At 44.8% G+C, this 19,663-nt stretch overlaps 1 protein-coding gene across 1 annotated transcript in view; it reads right to left on the bottom strand.

Annotated features, from left to right (window-relative positions):
- Pgant2 (polypeptide N-acetylgalactosaminyltransferase 2) overlaps nt 1-19,663 on the bottom strand; it is a 204,843-nt gene that overhangs the window by 31,608 nt on the left and 153,572 nt on the right. Inside the window, exons 2-3 of the mRNA XM_011145214.3 lie at nt 18,725-18,897; nt 17,982-18,101 (exon numbers count right to left, since the gene is read on the bottom strand). Of these exons, the coding sequence (XP_011143516.1) occupies nt 17,982-18,101; nt 18,725-18,897 (293 nt within the window). The remainder of the gene's footprint in view (nt 1-17,981; nt 18,102-18,724; nt 18,898-19,663) is intronic.

The raw sequence follows: 19,663 nt of genomic DNA, 5'->3' as shown, positions 1-19,663 counted from the left end.
CGGACCACGAAATTTATTTAAAAGGGCCGCAGAGTAAGAAGTACGTTTAGCGGTTCTTAATGCGAAACAAAGTACCTCGTCCTATACACCAGGAATCGTCCGTCCTTCCGAGCGCGACTCGACCGGATCTGAGAATTACCATGCGAGAAGACGAGGGAATAATTGAGCCGCGTAATCTTTTTTCTACCATGCGGGCTTTTTACAACGTCGATATGGCGCGACAGGCTCTTCGGAGAAAATTAAAGTCACGGCAAGAGAGGAAGAGGGAAAAGCGGGAAAAAAGTGGATTGCATCGGAAGGATAGAAGGAAATTTATCATGCGGCGCATATATTTGTAATATATACGGTATTCGATATATTAATATAATTTCACTTAGGCGTGGAATATATAAGCGATATATTGGAATATTAAACGAAGTGTTTTAATGTATCAACAATACAGATGTGCAATTGATTAGAAAAAAAATATAGTGAAGAATCCATATTTTCTGTTTTTCAATTAATTTTGCTTTGATGAAACAAAAAGAGAAGGGGAAGGGGAAAGATATATAAAGGATGTAATCGTTCTGTATCTAGAAAATGGATTTCCAATCGAATAAATTTATTATATATTTGTGACCATTCAATAATTTTCATTTAATAATTATCCTCTCTTTTTTTTTGCGCGCGCGTGTTATTTATATTTTTTCAGTTCAAGAGTCTGAAACGTATTAAATATCATTCTACACTTCACTGTATAACGGTGAATCCGACCGTTCAAGTGGCGAAAGTGGTCGGTAAATTGTTCATCCCGTCAAAGTCATTATCGCACGCAAAAAATGAAGGTCACTATAAGGTATAGGTGGGAAAGCGATCTCTTGCGTAATTACTGGGGGAGGCATTAATTAGACCGCGTAATCGTTTCTTGCCGCTTTCACTCCGACGTCGGGTGCCGTTCGCGTTACCCAAGAATATCAGTATGGACGAATAGGAGGCCCACGCTCTTCGTCTATCTCTCTATCGATCCTCAGCAAAAGAAAAAATAAGTTGAAAACGAAGGAAGGAAAGAGGGTGGCGAGCCTCGAAAAAAGCGGTCGTTATAACACGAAGTGGCAGCTGCGCGCGTTTAAGTATTCACACGACCGGCCCTACGTACCGGCGCGAGACCGTAGTGGGCGGGAAAAAAAAAAAAAATGATCGGAAAAACGACGAGCAACTTTTTGATTTTAAAAGCGGCTTATGTATTATTCAGCAGAAACCGAACTATAGCGTTGGAACGATCCAACCCGATCCAGAAAGGACAGAGGGACGGCTATTTTATGGACGGAGGAGGAGGAAAAAAGAGGAAATTAGAGCATCGCGCGCTCTAGGAAGTCGTCGCGCACGAACGATTAATTAGCGCTAATTGACCGGCCGATTTTAAGTCGATGACTTTTTTTGTCCGGTCCGAATCGGTGACTCCGAATAAAGAAGACCGCACCGTCACGGCTCCGATAATTATCACGGCGAAAGTGCGATTTAAAGTTCCTGTGCTGACCGCGATTTCGTCGAGAATTACTGATCCACCGCGAAATTACTGAACTTTAATCTTCCTATTCGTGAGTACAACGCAAATTGACGAATTTCTACGTGCGTTAGTACTCAATATGGCGAAGATATCGATCTTCCTCGGTTCAATCGGACTCTCTCGATAAGCCAACACTTGTACTCAGGTGATTATATATTTAAATGATTACATATGATATGTACCGACTCGAAATAGAACTAAAGGAAATTTGCTTGCAAATTTCCATCGATATCGATTGTATTGAGGCGATATCGACATCGCCGCAATACAACGGATTTCAATCATTAAACACATCGGCCACTATAGGCCGTCCCTTTCGACGGATCAATTCGAGCTGTCGCAGTGTGGTTAACATTGCGGTAAACGCGAGATTACAAAGGAATACGGTATGTATCGCGCGAGTATAATTGAATGCATATACAGCATATATCAATCTCTAATTATCTTATTGCTGAGGGTTGCATACGTACACCTCTCAGTGTGCGTCAGTGTTCCGTGTGTGTGTGTGGAATTCGCATCTAACGAGTCTTACCCGAGACACTTTCGCCGGGAGAACACCGACGCCGCACTCTTGGAAAAGTCCTCTTTGAGGACAAACTTTTCAAGTGACGTACGTTAATCGCACATTCTTGGTTGCCCCGTACGTTGCAAAATTCGAAAGTCACGATGCACAGAGGATAAAGCCGCCTCATCGGCTTCGCCGCGAGAATTTATTCCCATCACGCGAAACGCGGCAGCCTCGACCGTTCGAGGCGATGAAGAAAGATCGCGTTATTTGCATCGGCAAGATGGACGAGCCTGTCTTCGCCGCACGTCCCACACTATTTTAGATTACCTCTCGTAGATCAAATCGTGAAACTCCGTCGTCGGCTTTAATGGCCCCGCGCGGGATATCGGTTCGGAGAGACATTCCTCCGTGTACCGCAGACGATGGCTAGAACGGCAGAGAGAGAAGCACGAGCGACGCGGCTCGCACGCAGCGCCGTGCTGTGCCGCGCGCTCTCGCAGGTGAGCTTCTTTCACCTGAGCGCCTTAAAAAGTTCGATCGCGCACTTTCCCTGAGAGAGAAAGAGAACTCGATCCGTTTCGCCGGCCGTTCCGAGCACATCTGTGGGAACGCATCCTCTCGCGGAAACGTCCTATCGATCGCGCGCTCCCGAAGCCAAGGCAACGATCGATCATGATGATTGTGCGATGGTGCGCTATTAATTGCCGCACACGCTCGTTAAGATTCATGCCTATATACCTGGAATAATTGCTACGCATATTACGAACTCGGTACAACACGCCGCGGTTGTGTACATCATGTGTTTGCATATGCACACGCGCCTGGCTTTCGTTCGCGCATAATAAAATTCGCGTGATATTCTCCCGGTTGATTCCACGTGCTTCCACGTGCTGTAACGTGTTTTTATACGCTGCTCTTTTTTGTATGTTGCACATATACGTATCTGAATTCTAGCGACAAATTTACCAATTTGTTCTCACGTTGAAAGACAAATAAAACTAGTTTTAGCAAACATATGTCTGCAAAAGCTTGGGGTTTTTCGGATATACCTTCAGAAGATGACAACATAGAAAATGTATCGCGATAAGCGGACTAAAAATGCTAATACAATACGTTTTTATCTGCTTTTGAAGATAATATCAATGTTGATGATTTTTAATCGAAGAAACAACATTCATTGCGACGTTGTTATATTGTTTTCACGATTTTTATCGTGAATGAAATTAAAGAAACGTGTTATTTCTTCTTGATATCATAGATACCTGCGCTTTCGAGGATTTAATGAATAAAATATATATTTTTTTTAACTGAAATTGCGACAGTCATCTCAGAAGCTAAGTGTTTGAGAATATATATTTACTGAGACTTTATTTATTTATTTATTTTACGTAGAATCTATCGTGTGAATTTGTCGGAAAAGTTCACACACATTTTATATTCATATTTAGACGTATATATATATATAGATATATACATATGTACACACACACAAGTATGCTATCGCGATCTCAGTGCATAAATACTCCGTATCAATAAAGGAGAATATCGTTTGGTTTTATGTTATAAAATATTGAACATTTTTTTCGCTGCGACGATTGACGTGGACTGTCCGAAAGACGACGTAAAGATGTCGAGGCATACCTTACCACCGATGTATCCTTATATCTATTTAATCCTAATCCATCCTTGTGAATTCTCAAGACATAAGATAAAATGTTCTATTGATTCCTTCGGAATTTACGATAGCGGCGAATCTATCGCGTTTTTTTATTTCGATCTCATTTAATTTTCTCTGTATCCCCCGCCTCCCTCCTCCGCCTTATTCGATTCTCGTTCTATCAAAGTCTCGTCTCGATGTAGTTTCTGCGCCGTACACGTTCCTTCACCACGGCAGGGACATCAATATTGAAATCCTCTGTACGACGCGCAGAAATTTCGAGAGAATCGTGCAACACTCGCGCAATTAATTTTTCAGGCGGGTGATATGGCACGGTTACTGCATATCATTTTGCGATGATCGTTACTGCGATAAAATTTGGTTGTGATATAACTTGAACGTGACAAAATTTACTCCATTACTCGGCACCTGTAATTAATACCTGATATATGACTATGTGTGATGTACAATCACCGGATACAAGAATGTTATTCATGTTATTGTTAATTCCTCAATAAGAATTTTATAATCATAAATAAATTGAAGCAATCATAGAAGGAGAAAACGATCGATCGATCGCAATGTACCACATGAGAAATAGATATGCAATTTCACCGAGCTATTAAAAGCATCCGACTGTTGTACGAGACGACGGTATCGAGAAAGACGAGGGAAGAGAGGAATAGCGAAAGAAGGAAGAAACGAAAGAAGGAAGAAAAGAAAGAAGAGAGGAAAGAAGGAAGGAAGGAAGGAAGGAGAGGGAGAAAGAAGGAAGGAAAGAAGGAAGGCATCAAGGAAGGAATCAGAGAATGGTGGCCTGATGGCACAAGCTGAATCCGAAGACGAGTTCTAGTCTAAAAGAGAGGCTCGCGTTAGGATGCAAACAGATGTGCAAACAACTTAAATGGAAGGCAAACACAATTATCCTGCGGCAGTAACCGGGGATTAGTTTCCCAGGTGCAAACCAATGTACCCGCGCGTACCTAGCGTGCGCGCACATTTATTTTCGCGTGTAGACTAAGTAAGCGAGCTGTAATGCTGAGACGAGGCAAGAAGCGCGGCGTTACGTGCGTCTGGTTAGATCTTCTCTGATGAGAGTGCACGATGTCGTGCTTGTCGTGATACTTGCCGCGAGCCCCCATCTGATGAATCTATAAACCGCCGATGGAGAAGTGATCGCTCTCACATCGTTATGCGGATTATAAAATTCAAGCGAATAACAAGCAGTAAAACCTATGCGAGCATACTTGAGCATCGGTACGAGTATATCGAAGGAGATGAAAGGGAAAATCAAGATGCGTACGCTTGTCACGTGTACAAAGGGATGATTCGACAAATATGATATAATTGCACGCAAACAGCAAAGGCTGTTTTAAATTCGTCAAGAGGAAGACAGCAGCAACAGTGACAAATGATGGACACCGAAAGCTCAGCTCAGTTCTTCTTCTTTATCTCGATTCGACCTGAGTTTGCTCTCTAGCTGAGATAGGTGCTACATCGACGGAATCCTTCGGCGAAGGATCTAACCACTTCCGAGCCGCGCCGCGTCGTGTCATGCCACGCCGCGTCGGCGAGAGAGAAACGCGAGGTCAATATAACAGATTTCCGGAGTTAAGCGGCGTACTAATTCCCTTTCTTCCTCCTTTCTTTGCCCGACGGTGTGCCTTCCCTCATTGCAACTCGTAAGTTCCGGCCGGGCACGCCGAGCCGGTCGGGGGCGTACTATTTACGAGCGGCTTCCTAATTACCCGCAGTTTCCAACGTTAACAACGAGTCCCTCGTAACGACTGCTTCCCTTGTGCCATGTCGGAAGTTTTCCGGTTTACCCCAATGGCAGGTGGTGCAGTGGAGTGGGTGGCGAGAATCTTTCCGTCGCGGCGAGACGAGACCACGACTTGCTTGCGTTTGACAATTTAATATTTACGTCGGCCATTACAGACACAAAAGAATCCTGCGTATTGGAAGAATATCAAACTTATTGCGCGATATCTACGATGATAATTACCGTTAATTAAACGTAATTAAATATTATAGTAAGATAAAAATAAATATGTTTCTAAGAAAACGTTATTTATAAAATCACGGTTTACACGCAACGGTATAATGTCACATTAAATATGTTATCGCTCTTTTTAATTTATTATCCTCTCTTCATTCGTTACAAGTCCATTTGTTATAGTCCATGTCAAACAGTAATGATATGCATTGCATTACCAGTAGTATGGTATTTATATGAAAATTTATATGAAAAAATATGTCGTTTTGTATGAAAGATTACAGAATTAAATGTTACAGTGAGCATTATGATAAATATTGCGCGTTCGATGTCTTTAAAATGAAGTGTCGGTATAAGAAAGATATACCGAGGGTTATATATAATATATATATAATATATATATATGTACATGTACATATAGATTTTCACACCTCAGAGAGGATGAAATTTCCATATTATGTATAACGCAAAGATATATGACGGAAAGAGGAATGTTAGGATATCACCACGCATTATTCATACAAAATATCACTCTACACACGGAATCGTAGACATTATGAGATGAGATTTTAAAGGTATTCTGGAGCCTGAAAAAGATGGTTACATTTCCTCATGTTCGCATAGCCAAAGAAGAAATATTTCTTTCATTCTTTCCGACATCTTCTCTTCAAAGAAGCCGTATTTGAATTCACTTTAAAGATAAGATGCACTACAGAAGAAAATCCCAAGAAGAAGTTACTTACATCTTATAAGATACGCAGCATTAATTTATAAAAAGGAATCATAAGTTTGACATAGACAAAAATAGGACGAGCAATATAACGAGCCCGACTATAAACGTGTGTCCTTCCTATACTTTTATTTTTTTCGTGCAAATAAATTACTTTGGTAAAATATTCCATCTATTACGCATCAGCACGCTATTTTATTTCGATATTTTCAATCAATTATTTTTTTAGGGGGAAGAGCCACGTATTGGCAAAATATGCTACAACTTGGTGGAAAATCGTGTACTACTATCAAGGTTTGTGTAATAAACATAAAAATACACGAGGAAAATCTTCAGAATTATACTGACCGGTATTATTCACCCGAAGTTAATATGATACGGTGCGCTCGCGCGTTGTAGTCGAGCAGACAACGTCAACATATATACGAAGAGTGGTGAAAATATCAAAACGGGCAACAATACGAATTTCACGGTACGTTACGTTTTCAGCTTCCGAAGGGGTGGTAAAATGTAAACGTAGGAGGGACGAGAAAGGGGAAAAGGGACAATGCCCTGTTGCCCTTCTGCGTCCACGGGCCTGCTTGTAGCTCAGCGAAGTTGCAAGATAGAATCAGGCACGAGTCCCAAGTGGCATGATTTTTGTTCCAATATAAGAAAGCTTCTACATTCCCGTATGACCCATCGTAAGGTTATTCTAGGAAAGAATACTAGCGCTACAAAGAACTGCCGAGTAGCAGGAGATATAAATAAGTACTCTCGGGATATTTGCAACGGTGCAGGCTGCCTCGCTTTGCCTAATTGCTGTGACTATATTGAAGAATGTTGAGTCGGAAACTAAGGCGCTGCGTGTAGCTGTTTAAAAAATGTAGTTAAAAGCAACATCTTTGAACGAAGGAACTGCTGCATTGTAAGCAATTCGTTTCTGTGTAAAGCGTTAGCAAAGGGAAAACCATTCTCTCTCGGGCCGATTGTCGCAAATTAATTTCGTCACTCTCTATCCTAATTAATTACCTTAATTAAATATGATTGTAAGCTTTATAAAGTGGTTAAATTTAAAATAAGAGTGAAAGATATATAATGAAAACTCGTCACCGCACGGACTGTTTTGAATGTACAATTTTAAGCCAGTTTCGACACAGCGTTGGTATGTATGGCTTTAACCCAGTTTCAAGTTGCCGCACAACAAAATGTTCTAATTGGTCCATAAAGCCAGTGTGCACGACAACAAAGTAATTAATGCAAAAAAAAGAAAAAAACGGGACCGTCATTACAAACGATTGGAGTAAAAATTTTTACCCCGTCAGTATTTTTTTTTCCTTCTCTCTTCTTGTGTTACCCTCCCTATCGAGAATCTTTATACAAAAAACCAATAACGAAATGAAAATCTAGAAGTACACACACGATATTCGAGAAATATTATTCGATATCATAACGGCATTATCACGGCGGAATATACGAATGGTAGCCGATCAACAGAAACGTTACCATCGTTATTTCCGCGCGAACATAGAGAAAACATGCAAAAAGTACAACGACGAATCTGGGTTGCCCAGTTGTTTCCACGAAAGGCACATTTAATACCTTCCGACACATTTTCGGTACAATCGCGGCCGCGGTCGTCGCTGATGCTCGATATCGCTCGATTTCATCGCGCGATGAAATCACGGAAGCGATTCCACGCGAGAGATTTCGAATAATTTTAATTTTGTACCAGCGCATTTATCGGAGACTTGTCGTGACAGAAATCACCGGCATAATTGGACGATGGTATTAACCGGCGGTATCGCGCGAACAACCTTGTTTTCGAACGCAAAATGATTTCCAGCGTCCAAAACGACTCGTGAAAGGGCTCACTCGAGCGGAACGAACGAGTCGGTCGTTTATTGCCGCGATTGCTGCGAATTAAGCCGCGAGCATGCTCACTGCCGAAGGAGACGGCTATCCGAGGGAGTTCTCCCCCGCGTATCGAAAAGACGTAACCTGGCGTCAGCAGGTGCAACGATAAAAAAAAAAAAAAGAACCGCACGGGCACGAGAAGCTGCGAAGGGTCGTCTCTCAAGCTCGCCGAGGGATCTGTCTTTGGTGGTAATAAAGTTTACGAGCGCACCACCCTCTCCTCCCGCCCCGGAGAATCCATTATCCGAATCTTTGGGGAACTTAAGCTTCGTCGTTGATTATTTTCGTTAAGAGCTGCTCTCTCGTGCGTTGTCGCGGCGCGGCGAAACAACTCGACTTGGTCGAGTCTCCTCGTGTGATTTGTTAAGCGCGTTATGTTCCGTATGTTCCGTCACGCGGATGTCACACATTATCGATAAAATTCTATACGCGCAACACACCCGCCAGAATTGTCTATATCAATAGAGGGTTTATAATTAGCGGGTTTATAATTAGCAGAGTATTCCATCAATTATAATTGACATGTATGTTACATTTCGAAATACATTTCAAATGTAATGTATTTCGAAATGCAAATGCAAGAATGAATCAACGAGATTAATCATCGTTCGCGGAAAGGCGATTTTTCGCGTGCATTTACTCCTCATTTGTAAACCGTGCGAGTGATACCGCGTATGTCTCTGCTCGTATTATGTTTTCTGTATAATAATGCCGTCCAGCAACAGTAGCAGCAGCGGCGGCGGCGGCGGCGGCGGCGGCGCGGGACAGTTCAACGGTGTTTTGGCATATTCTGCCAAGTGTATGAAATTAGTAAATGGCATCGGGATAAAGGGACACCACATCGTCCGATAAAAACTCTATCGAATTTACCGTCCTGAGCGTGACAGTCGCTGTATCGGACAGTTGTAGCAGTCGCTGCGGAAGTCGTGCGTTGGACTCCATATTGTGAAGGCGAATCAGCGCTGGAGAGCTCCAGTGCCACGCCAATACCGTCACCGTACACCAAAGTGGTTATAGAATTTTTCAGCTGAAAGATCCGTTTATCCCGGATTCGGTCTTATCTGAAAATGGCGCCATAAGGCGATATTCGCTACAATGCACTTCTGGCCGTACACGGCCAGGCTCGGTGCAGTGACTTATACACGTCCGACATTCGCGTAGGTGTCCTCGCGCCGGGAACATGCTTTATTAAAATCCTCGCGATTCACGTTAACGAACACGTAGAACGTTCGTCGCGCAGTATGAATTTTGTATCCCCGACCTCCGTCCGTCCTGCAAAATCCTCCGCGTCTAGAAATAATAAGCAAACTCCAGCAGCTGTCCATCGACAGTATTTCATATCTCGAGCTCTCATACGTTCCGGTCATATTTTCCGGTAGAATCTCGATCGTGCGCGATTCCATCAAAGCTTCCTCCTCTACGACAGATCATAAATAACGACAACTCGCAGCAACTCGCTACGCGAGAAGCTTCATCCAATTTTTACTAACTCGGCGCGCGCGATAGGGAATCACTGCGATGACTTTAAGCGTGCGAGAAACACGCCGGGAAATAACACGGAAGTTTATGAAACGACTGCAATCGCGACGCTACGAATCTCGGTTCGAATGTCCCTCGGCAGGTCGGATCGCCATCGAAATTGTTTTTATCGGCGCCGATATCGCGAAACGAGCACTTTCCCGCGTATTCGAAATGGCGACGGAGTTTTTCGAGTGAGAAATCGGTTTGCTCGCGATATCGCGTGAGAAGAAGAAGAGGATAAGAGAGAGAGAGAGAGAGAGAGAGAGAGAGAGAGAGAGAGAGAGAGAGAGAGAGAGAGAGAGAGAGAGAGAGAGAGAGAGAGAGAGAGGGAGACAGAGAGGAGGAGAGCAAACTCTCGGGATTCGCATCTCGCACACCTCCACCTTCATCTCCGCTCGCGGACGCGGTGTTTTCGCATACTCTCGCGACAAACGCTCACTCGTTTCGGGACGAACAGAGCCACATCGCCGCTTCGCGCCGTACATTTGCCAGGCGATGCGCTTATGCAAGTGCTGATGCAAGCGGCAACGGTTCACACGGCTAGATAGGGACGAAACTTCATTGTGTCAGCCAAGTGCATCGGACAAGATGGCATCTTTTGTCGCGGCTTTGAGAATCTCCATAGTCGGCGCTGACGCGATTCGTCTTTCTCCGCGCGCGGGAATTCTTACAGCGTCTGGAGACTGTGGGAAAAAACTCGTTTTGGGAAACAGCGTGCGCCGCTTGCAATTTGTTCGGATGCCTCTAGCGAAGTGCGCGAGTGTCGCGAGGATATTAAATGTACGACTACTGGTCGCATCGACAAATGGCCAAGCCTTTGTCACCGTTATGACTTTCCTCGAGAAAGAGAGAAAAAGAAAAAGAATGATCGACCGACTCGAGTGCTGGTGGATTTTGAGCAAGTCAAAAATCTTGCGTATCTTCTGTTGCTTCAGAACCAGTTAAAATATACTTCAATAATTGGCCTCTTCCATTATGATCGGGTTTTGGCAAACTCTCAATAATATTAGTAAAATCTTATCTGTATAAGAAAGAGAAAAATAAACATCCGACTTGAGTCGTGTGTAAGGGCTATTAAAAAATAAGTTCGTCGAGAGAATGCTAAGAAGATCGGATTCATTGAGAGGTCTTATCTTCCTACTATGGCAAACTATCGTGCCATTCGAGCGGACCAGACAAGATGACATCCTTTGTTGCGCCATCGACAATATCAGCAGTATAGTGACTCGATTCCGCTTGCCTCTTTCGCGTAAAGCTTTCTCAGAGATTCTGTTGGTTTTATCGGAATAACGTTGAATATACTTTGTTCACGTATAGTAGCGTATCTGGAGACCTTACAAAGCCCCGGCGCGTAGAATTCTCAAATTCGCAAATTTCTAAGCATACTCTAATACATAATTCTTTTTAACAATGCTTTGTTAGAAATCTATTTTTATTCGCATGCATTTGCGATGTGATACTACGATATAGCAAATAGATTATCATTTTTTTTTTCCTTGGATGTGTTAATAAAAGGTCCTTGAAAAAGAAGCGCTAAAACTGTTACATTACGTAAGCGCTTCTGTCGCAAAATATTCACTCGGTGAATGTCGTAAACGGAGGAATTAAATGTTTCTATAGCAGTATTGGACGAAACGGCCCGGATCGATAATGTAAAAGACATAAAACAAACAGTCGGTGTGCAAAATGAAGATCGGAGGACTAGAGGCCGGCCGGCTCCTATACATCAAACGACGCGCATATCTAACCCTAGAAGATCTCATAACAGAATACAAAGCTTCCCTTGTTATAATTCATAACTGTACCATGACGTTCTAGAGCTGACCGAATTATCACTCCGTACAATGGAACGAAAGGACAATAAGATCCTTAGAACTTATCCTTGCAAAACTCTGCAGCACTGCATCGCGAACAATTTATCCTTCATTGTACGTTATATATTTTATAAATTTTTGACGTGGCCAACAAAGAACATATACAAACATTTTGAGAGAATGTTCAAAACCACACGTTATTCGTATTGCCAGAGGCAGGATTTTAATTAAAACTTAACGTCGTGTTGTTCGGTATTTGTTTACATATCATTGTTTTTAATGTAGACTCTCATATCTACTTAATTGTACTTTAGTCTGATTATATCGTTTGCATGAAACACGCAAATGAAAAAAGTATAAAATATAATATTGAGATTTTGAGCGGATTTGTTCGTATCTTTTTCGTGATGACGAGATTAAATTTCTATTTAATGGAAAATACACGTACAATGTTTTAATCATAATGCAATTGTACGTGAAGGGGAAACTTTATCTTCGATAAAGTAATTAAATAAAAAAAAGATGGTAAAAGGAAAGCAATATTTTCTCTTTGCAGGACACACGCATGAGCAGGAAGATTTCGCTTCACAGGACGGATTTATTTTGACAATAATTATCAGGACTGTCGGTAGACATTTCTCTTTCACGTCAAGTACATCGCGTGTTCATCAAGTCAGGCAGTGGTATAGCAGCCAGTATGGTCAGACCGCGCAAGTAGCGAGATCTCGTTACGTCAGCCAGCGGACGCAGGCAGACAGATAGTTCCACGGCGCTTCGAAGCACATCCGCAACCTCGTTCAACGCTTATTTCTCTTCTATAATTTTTCTCCCCGACATTTCGTTATATAGAGGTAAGTATTTCCGGCGTGACCATAATTTTTCACACGACAGCGGAGAGTCCGTATCCAAATAAAAATCCCAGACTTTCATAAAATATTGCCAGGCTCTTTGAAGAATAAGGTAACGCCCATAATTGCTATTGTGCACGATATCGCCTTGGTTTTATGATGGCGAGACCACTGATTTTGACTCACGTCGATCACGTCGCATCGCTCGTCGCCTCGCTCGCTCGCGCAACTACTTTCATTATGTGTAAATCGCGCTGGCGACCCCGTACGAGATTCTCTCCCGCGAGATCTCCCCAAGTTCAGCTGCACAATGGCGCTGGCTTTGCGAACTTACGTCACAGCTAAACTCCCTCGCTGGATTTTATCTCGAGAATCGGAGCGGATTGATATGTTTAATGCAACAAGCGCGGCGCATCGAGTTTCCAGGATGGCGTACACCGTGTATAAATAACGCGGCTCTTCTATTATCGGTACATATAATGGAAATTACGAGAGGTATAGCGGCCGATAACGAATGCCATGTTTGCGGAACACTGCGGCGAGTCTGTAAGTTACTCGCGCTCGATAGTTTAATGTTTGAACGCCGCTGGAGGCCAAATGTTCCGCCTGTCATTCGTGTTAACAATATGACTGAACGGGCCTCCGTCGATCTTCCGTGATAGGGTATATTCCTGGTGATTTTAATAAACAGCTTTCCGCGGAGGCAACCGAGTTCACGATGAATGCGGACTACCGATGGCGGTGGTTCGCTGGTAATCGATACGAACTATTCGCCAGCGTTGCGCTCCCGCCTAGCGGAGATCGTGTAACATTTACATACTATTTCGAGTATCGGCTGTCGGCTTTTCCAATTGGCGCCTGGAGAATATTACGGACGATGAATGCGAGAGCCGGGCGACGGAGGGGGGCTTCGCTCGCGAATTGTGCCCTTAAAAGCGCGCCTCTTAAAATTGCGCCCACGTAGCTTCGCCGCGTACGTCGCCTCGCCCGTACGAGACACTTCGCGTGCAGGGCCACTTCGTATAAATAACGCGTATTGATTACCCGCGGAAGACGCGTACACACTGCAAACCCAAGCGTGTTATTTCGACACGTATAAGCCGAAGCTTCCTTCACGCGTTTCTTCGTCGTCTGATGCATTTCGACGCGATTTAAACGTCGTTAAGCGACGTGATTTAAGACAGGACAAGATACGCGTAAAGGAAGCTTCAGCTAATCACGCGTCAAAATAACACACTCGGGTTTGCAGTGCAGACGATTCATCTGGTTCTCATTTCAGCCAGCCAATATTTACGGACTCGGTGCAAACGGATACCTCCCCGTATAATCCCATCAGTCACCATTTATGCTGACTAGGCTCGGACTTCTCGCTGATTCATGAGTCCGCAACTAACAGAATCTCAGCGTTGTTCCGTGAAAGAAGCCGGGGCGATTATTCGCGCGCGTAGCGCGCATCTAGCATCCGGCGAAAACGCAGCAGCTGCACATCACGGATCACGCTCGATAGCCTCGCCCGCGCCGGCCGGAGATCCGAGTCTGCCCCGAGTCTGCGTTATTCGAAATTAATCAAACGAACGTAAACTGATACGGATCTTCGCTCTGAAGCGAAATTAATGGCGCCTCGCGCAGTATCGCCTCTACCGCCGGTGGGAGAGCGCGAGCGAGTATCGATAGTAAGTCACATTCATTCGGGACCACTACAGGTCCGACAGGCATCGCCGGCGCTTCGATACCGCCATTGAGCGTGTTTGTTCGCAAGAAATACGACGTAGTCGCGCCTGCGTCGCGGCTGCGGAACAGAGAAACGCAGGAAATTAGATCACCTTGGGACTCCGTGCGAGATGCCGTTTCAGAAGAGACGCGAGACAGTCGGCGAAAGGTCGGACAGAAAGTGCATTCTAAATTCGCGCGATGCAAGCGCGGCTCGCTCTCCGATATAAACCGCGGCATCGATCGTTTCGACATCGAGGCGCGCTACCCGTGCGATTTCATATTTAACCCCCCACGACGCACGATGTTATTTCTCCTCTCTGACGCACTTGTCGAGACACCGAGTAAATATCATTTACATTTCTTGAAGACCGGCGGAATCGCGTTCATCGACTGGACTGTACAAACGGTTGTTTGTTACCCGTGTTATTTCGCGACAATACGCGAGAAGATAATTGAGCCACATGAAACGGTGACGAGAAGTCCGTGTTTGTGTACGTACGATATTACGATACGCTGAAAAATGTTTGTCCGCGTATCCGACATTGGTTACATCGATAATGAATTGATTCGATTACGGGGTTGGATTGCACTTTGGTCTCTCGAGTCGAGATACATGCACCGGCATGTAACAGTCGACGATGATCAAGTAATTACCCTAAATGTGTGATTGCGGATATGCAGTCGCTATTGAGCGTCGGTATGCCATTGTGATATTTTGTCCGAACAGAGACAGCCCGGAGAGCGACGAAACCGTTCGGAGCAATCGCATCCCCGATCAAGTTAATATCACACACACACACTATCGGTTATAAACATCGCGTTGTAAAGACCGCGCAAGGAGTAAAGTTTTAAGAGAGTGTTGCAATTGAAGTTTCGAGCGCGCTTCCCGATGCACGCTCGACGAAGGTGAGAGAAAAAGGGAACGACAGAGAGAGAGAGAGAGAGAGAGAGAGGTGACAGCACGTTAAGTCAGCCTACGTTTTTATTAGCGGTGTATTAGACGCACTGGGAGCAGGGCAATACCATTAAGCGCGAGACCCCTAAACTTCGCAAACTCAGTTCTATTGCTTACCCAATTCTCCCCCGTCTCGATGCTCGTTCCAGTGGGTTAACCGTCGAGGTCGAGCCCGGAACCCTTCCGCAACCTTTGTTTCAGCAAAAAGGGCTGTCTCTTTTTCGCCTAAAACGGCCAACTTCTCCTCGGCTTTGACTTCCTGTGTTTTCGCGTTGAATCTATCTATGCGAGCGAGGACAGGAGCAAAAATTCACCGCACCGGCAAATGCTGCGAGGCACGTTCTTGCGACGATTTTTCTTAAAGCGGGATTCGCCTCACCGGGACGATACGGATTCCGTGATATTTCTCTATCTATTTGCGCGCATAGTTCTCAGCGAGTTTTTCAGAATAACATCCGTAGAGGAGTTCCGCCAAAGCGGAATAGCGGAGCGAGGAGGTTTGCGATAAAGTGGATTTCCAGAGTTTGCAATTTTTGAAGTCAGTTGCGGATGTGCTGCGCCGATAACGTGTACGCGATGATAATTTCGACGATTGAATAATTAGTTTCTCTTTCGTCGAGCTAGTTGTTCGCTGATAAATTAGAATGCACGTGAATTGCCGCATCAACTAATTATGTATCGGCATCGATATTTATCTTGCATTTAGGATATTCTGTTATCGACGTAAAAATCCACAGTGTATTAATCATATACACCGTGATATTAATTGAAGCAAAAGTAGTAATTTAATTAATGACGTTCTGACAAACCGTATGTCATTGCGTGAAAATTAATGTACACTCTGGGGGATGACAAACGATACTGCGATATTAGTTATCTATATATCGCACACGCGTGACTGATTATTCTTTATCCGAAAACGACGAGAGAAGCGACGTTAAATAATCATTTGTAGCATGTCGAAAAACAAAAGCCACGTATAACGTGGTGTACCAATATTCTTCATTGGTTCTCCATGTCTGATGGGATTTACATGGTTAACGTGTGGAAACCAAATTTCGACCGAATAACACTCGAAGAAGATACGAGCGGTTTCTCGTTTCTTCACAGGTAGAACGCGTAGCAACGACGACTAACGGAATGTGACGTGTAACAATGATTTCGCGTCTCGATGATTTGCGTCTCGATGAGAATTTATGGCCGCACCGTAAGGAACTTTATCGCCCTTCTCGGGAGGCACTCGAACTCTTCGATAGTCTGAATGTATTGGAACTTCACGTCACCTTTGAATTTTTCATGATATACAAAAAAAGTTGTCGGGGACGACGTACGAGGATAGATCGCAGCTGGATGGGGACAAGGAGATTTCATTAGGTGTGTAGCTGCAAACAACGGTGCAAAAAAAGTACGGAGTATGGAGCTGCCGATTACAGTAGTTTCGCTTTGAATTTGAGCTCGTGCGAAAGATCTCCGAGCGTTTCGTGTTTGTGCGTATCCTCATGGAAATTGCGATTAATAGGTTCGCCCGCGGGAGAGAGATAACGGAAAGCGAAATAAGATGAATCTAGCTGGCTGGAATTTCAGATCTTATCAGACCTTCGAATGTACAACGCATCGCAGTGTATCCGCGAGGCGCATCATTACCTTTCTTTGACGAAGTTATGGCAACTGGCAGCCGCGGAACGGATCGCGATGGTGGATTCCTTTTTCGCAGGAAATTACCGGAGATACTCGCGCGCGACGACACACGGAAATGGATTCTCTTCGTCTCACCTTGATCACATGTGCGTTAACAAGAAGTAGGATAGTGTGTACACGTCCTTTGCTATTTTTCTTCCACACGCACGTCCGCGAATTGTAACATAGGCATTACTTTCCAGTGCAACAGCCGGCACGAGAAATCTCGTGTAATTTCCTTCCCCCCGTTAATGTTCGAGCCGAATGCCGAGGAAAGTTTCTTTTCGCGAACGACTGCCTCCTGTTCCGCTTATAAGGAGAGGAATATATTACTGCTCAATATTTGCGAGATCTCGCCGTTCTTTTCCGGCGGAGCAGCTGCTGTCTGGTGGCCTGCGCGTATCGCAGCTTGTCGTGATGCCGCATGAATTCCCAACGGTACACCGCGACGATCTTGCCGATCGTTTGCGAGGAATAATATCCGCCGACAGAGAGAGAATCACGTAGCTGCCAATAATAGTAGTATAAACGGGTTGAACGACCGACAGGCCAATTTCTGCGTCCCCGTATTTCTTCTCGTCTCTTCCTCGTTCATTCCCGGGTACCTGTCTCGCGAGGCACCGTCTGGTCGCGGGTCGTATTCATCGATTGTATGGACCAATACATTATTTAAGGATGCTTCGAGGAACTTGCTCGTCACTTCCCGCGAGCGCGCGAACGGCAATAAAACGCAACAAAATTTTGCAATTTTCAACAAGCAAGCGTCGTCGGTGCGTCGCTTAGCGAGGTGCGGACGTTTCCGTCGATAAACGACGCCAGGCGAGTGAACGTTGCGATGGCCGGGAAGGATATGCGATCGAAACAAGCAGTCGTTCCATCAAGCTCGCTTTAGACGAGACAGTTTTATGTATATATATATATATATATATATATATATATATATATATGCGAAGTATTGATTTAATATTCTGAGAAACCTTAAGCGAAACTAATTGAAATGAATTACACATGTAATCAAGTTAATGTACGCGATGGACGGCCTCTTGGACAGCCTTTTCACGAAATGATGTGCAGCGGCCGCGATCATAGATCTATTGGCAATTATTACTTAATTACTTACATGGCGCTGCGAGTATCGGGTATGTCGCGATTGCTCGGGAGACCGTCGGAGGCTTCCTGATTGAATTTATTCCTCGCGTACGGGTCTTCTCCTGCACGCAGGCCGCCTCTCGACACGTACCTGTTGCGCAAAGAAAATGATCGCCGCTAAATTTATCGTTATTTCTATGCGCGCGTCAAATCCGGCCGTCAGATCGCGGCAGATTCGCGCTGCCGGCAGATGCACGCGATGCGGCTGTCAAAACGGGACGAGCTGTAAAACTCGCGCAATACCTATCGTGACAATTGTAACGGCACGCCCGGGGCCGCTATAATTGCGCGTAATAGTGCCGACGAATGGCGCACAGAACGAAACATTCCAGCGTAATGTAGCGAACAATAACGCGCGCGGAAGTGTCCCGGCGGTGCGAAGAGAACTGCGCGCGATAGCGATGCAGTTTCTAGCCGGCGGAAAGTTAACGCTCCTTTCTCGCTGCGGCTGCCTGAAGATAATAGGTTCTTGCGCCGAACGCGTGAAACAATTAATACCAATCTGCCAACTGCGGGACTGAAGTCGGAAGTCGCGCTAGGGAGAAATTAATATTACATTCGCAGCCGCCGCCGTCGCCGTCGCCGTCGCCGATACTTTTTCGCGAATGTTTCAAAGATGCGCGCGAGGCGACGGCGACAGTGTCTGGTCGATCGGAGCTCGAGGCACACTCTCGAAGCCGATTATCGCGACGGAAAGATGTGTCCTAGACTCACCCCTGCTCGTCGAAGTAATTCCACGTCACTCTCGGGTCTGGAGTAGGTGCTGGCAGAAGCTCGGACGACATCACGATGGCCGTGCCATCTGGGTCCACGTAGCCGCCGGAATTCCCGCCGGCAGAAAGCGACAAGGACGCGGGTTCCTTCAGCCGTAGGGCTCTGTTTTCGTTCTGTTGACAGAGTGAAGAAAAGACAAAAGGATAATCTTTGCAATAAGAGAGAGAGAGAGAGAGAGAGAGAGAGAGAGAGAGCGCGCACTCTATTATTATATATGTAATTATTATAATTATTATGATTATTACAGTTATTATAATTGCGATAATAATAATTGTTGTTGTTGTTATATCATTATTATTGGCTCGCATTATTACATACAGAGATATTACAAAAATAATATACAAGGGTTGTCGCGTTTGCCGGAAGTATATCGGTAAGTCGACGAGAGACCTTCGCATACAGAGCGAAAGGTCCCATTGGCTTACCGATATATTCCCAGCTGCTGTCTAGGATTCGAAGTTGCGTTTTGCAACACCTATCCTTAGGAAACTCCGATAAAAGCTTTCGTGGACGCGCGAAATTGTCGCATAGGAGGCGAATTGCGCGCGATCGATCGAGCGCGTCGTTCAGCCGAGACGCACATCGCCGTGCAATAAATATTCTCGGACGTTCGATAAATTAATTTCCATTAATTTCGAGGGAGAGCTAGGGTGACGGGAAACTGGACGGCTCTCAAGATACAGGCAGATATGCATCCATCCGTCGGTAACGAGAACCATCGCAAATTGCATCGCTGTGCGACGCACTTGCTTGCACGTTCGTCGAACAGCACTTCGCCATCCCGGCGATTCCGGGGAGGGACGCTACGGCCCTGCGCGTCCTTTGTCACGGCTCCTTTCTGCGGAGCGCCCGACTTCGAAGCGCACGAGTCAATCGACA

Source organism: Harpegnathos saltator, unplaced genomic scaffold (genome assembly GCF_003227715.2).
Source record: "Harpegnathos saltator strain DR-91 unplaced genomic scaffold, Hsal_v8.6 scaffold694, whole genome shotgun sequence".
In the NCBI taxonomy this organism is placed as follows: domain Eukaryota; kingdom Metazoa; phylum Arthropoda; class Insecta; order Hymenoptera; family Formicidae; genus Harpegnathos; species Harpegnathos saltator.
This window is presented reverse-complemented; position numbering and strand designations above follow the sequence as displayed.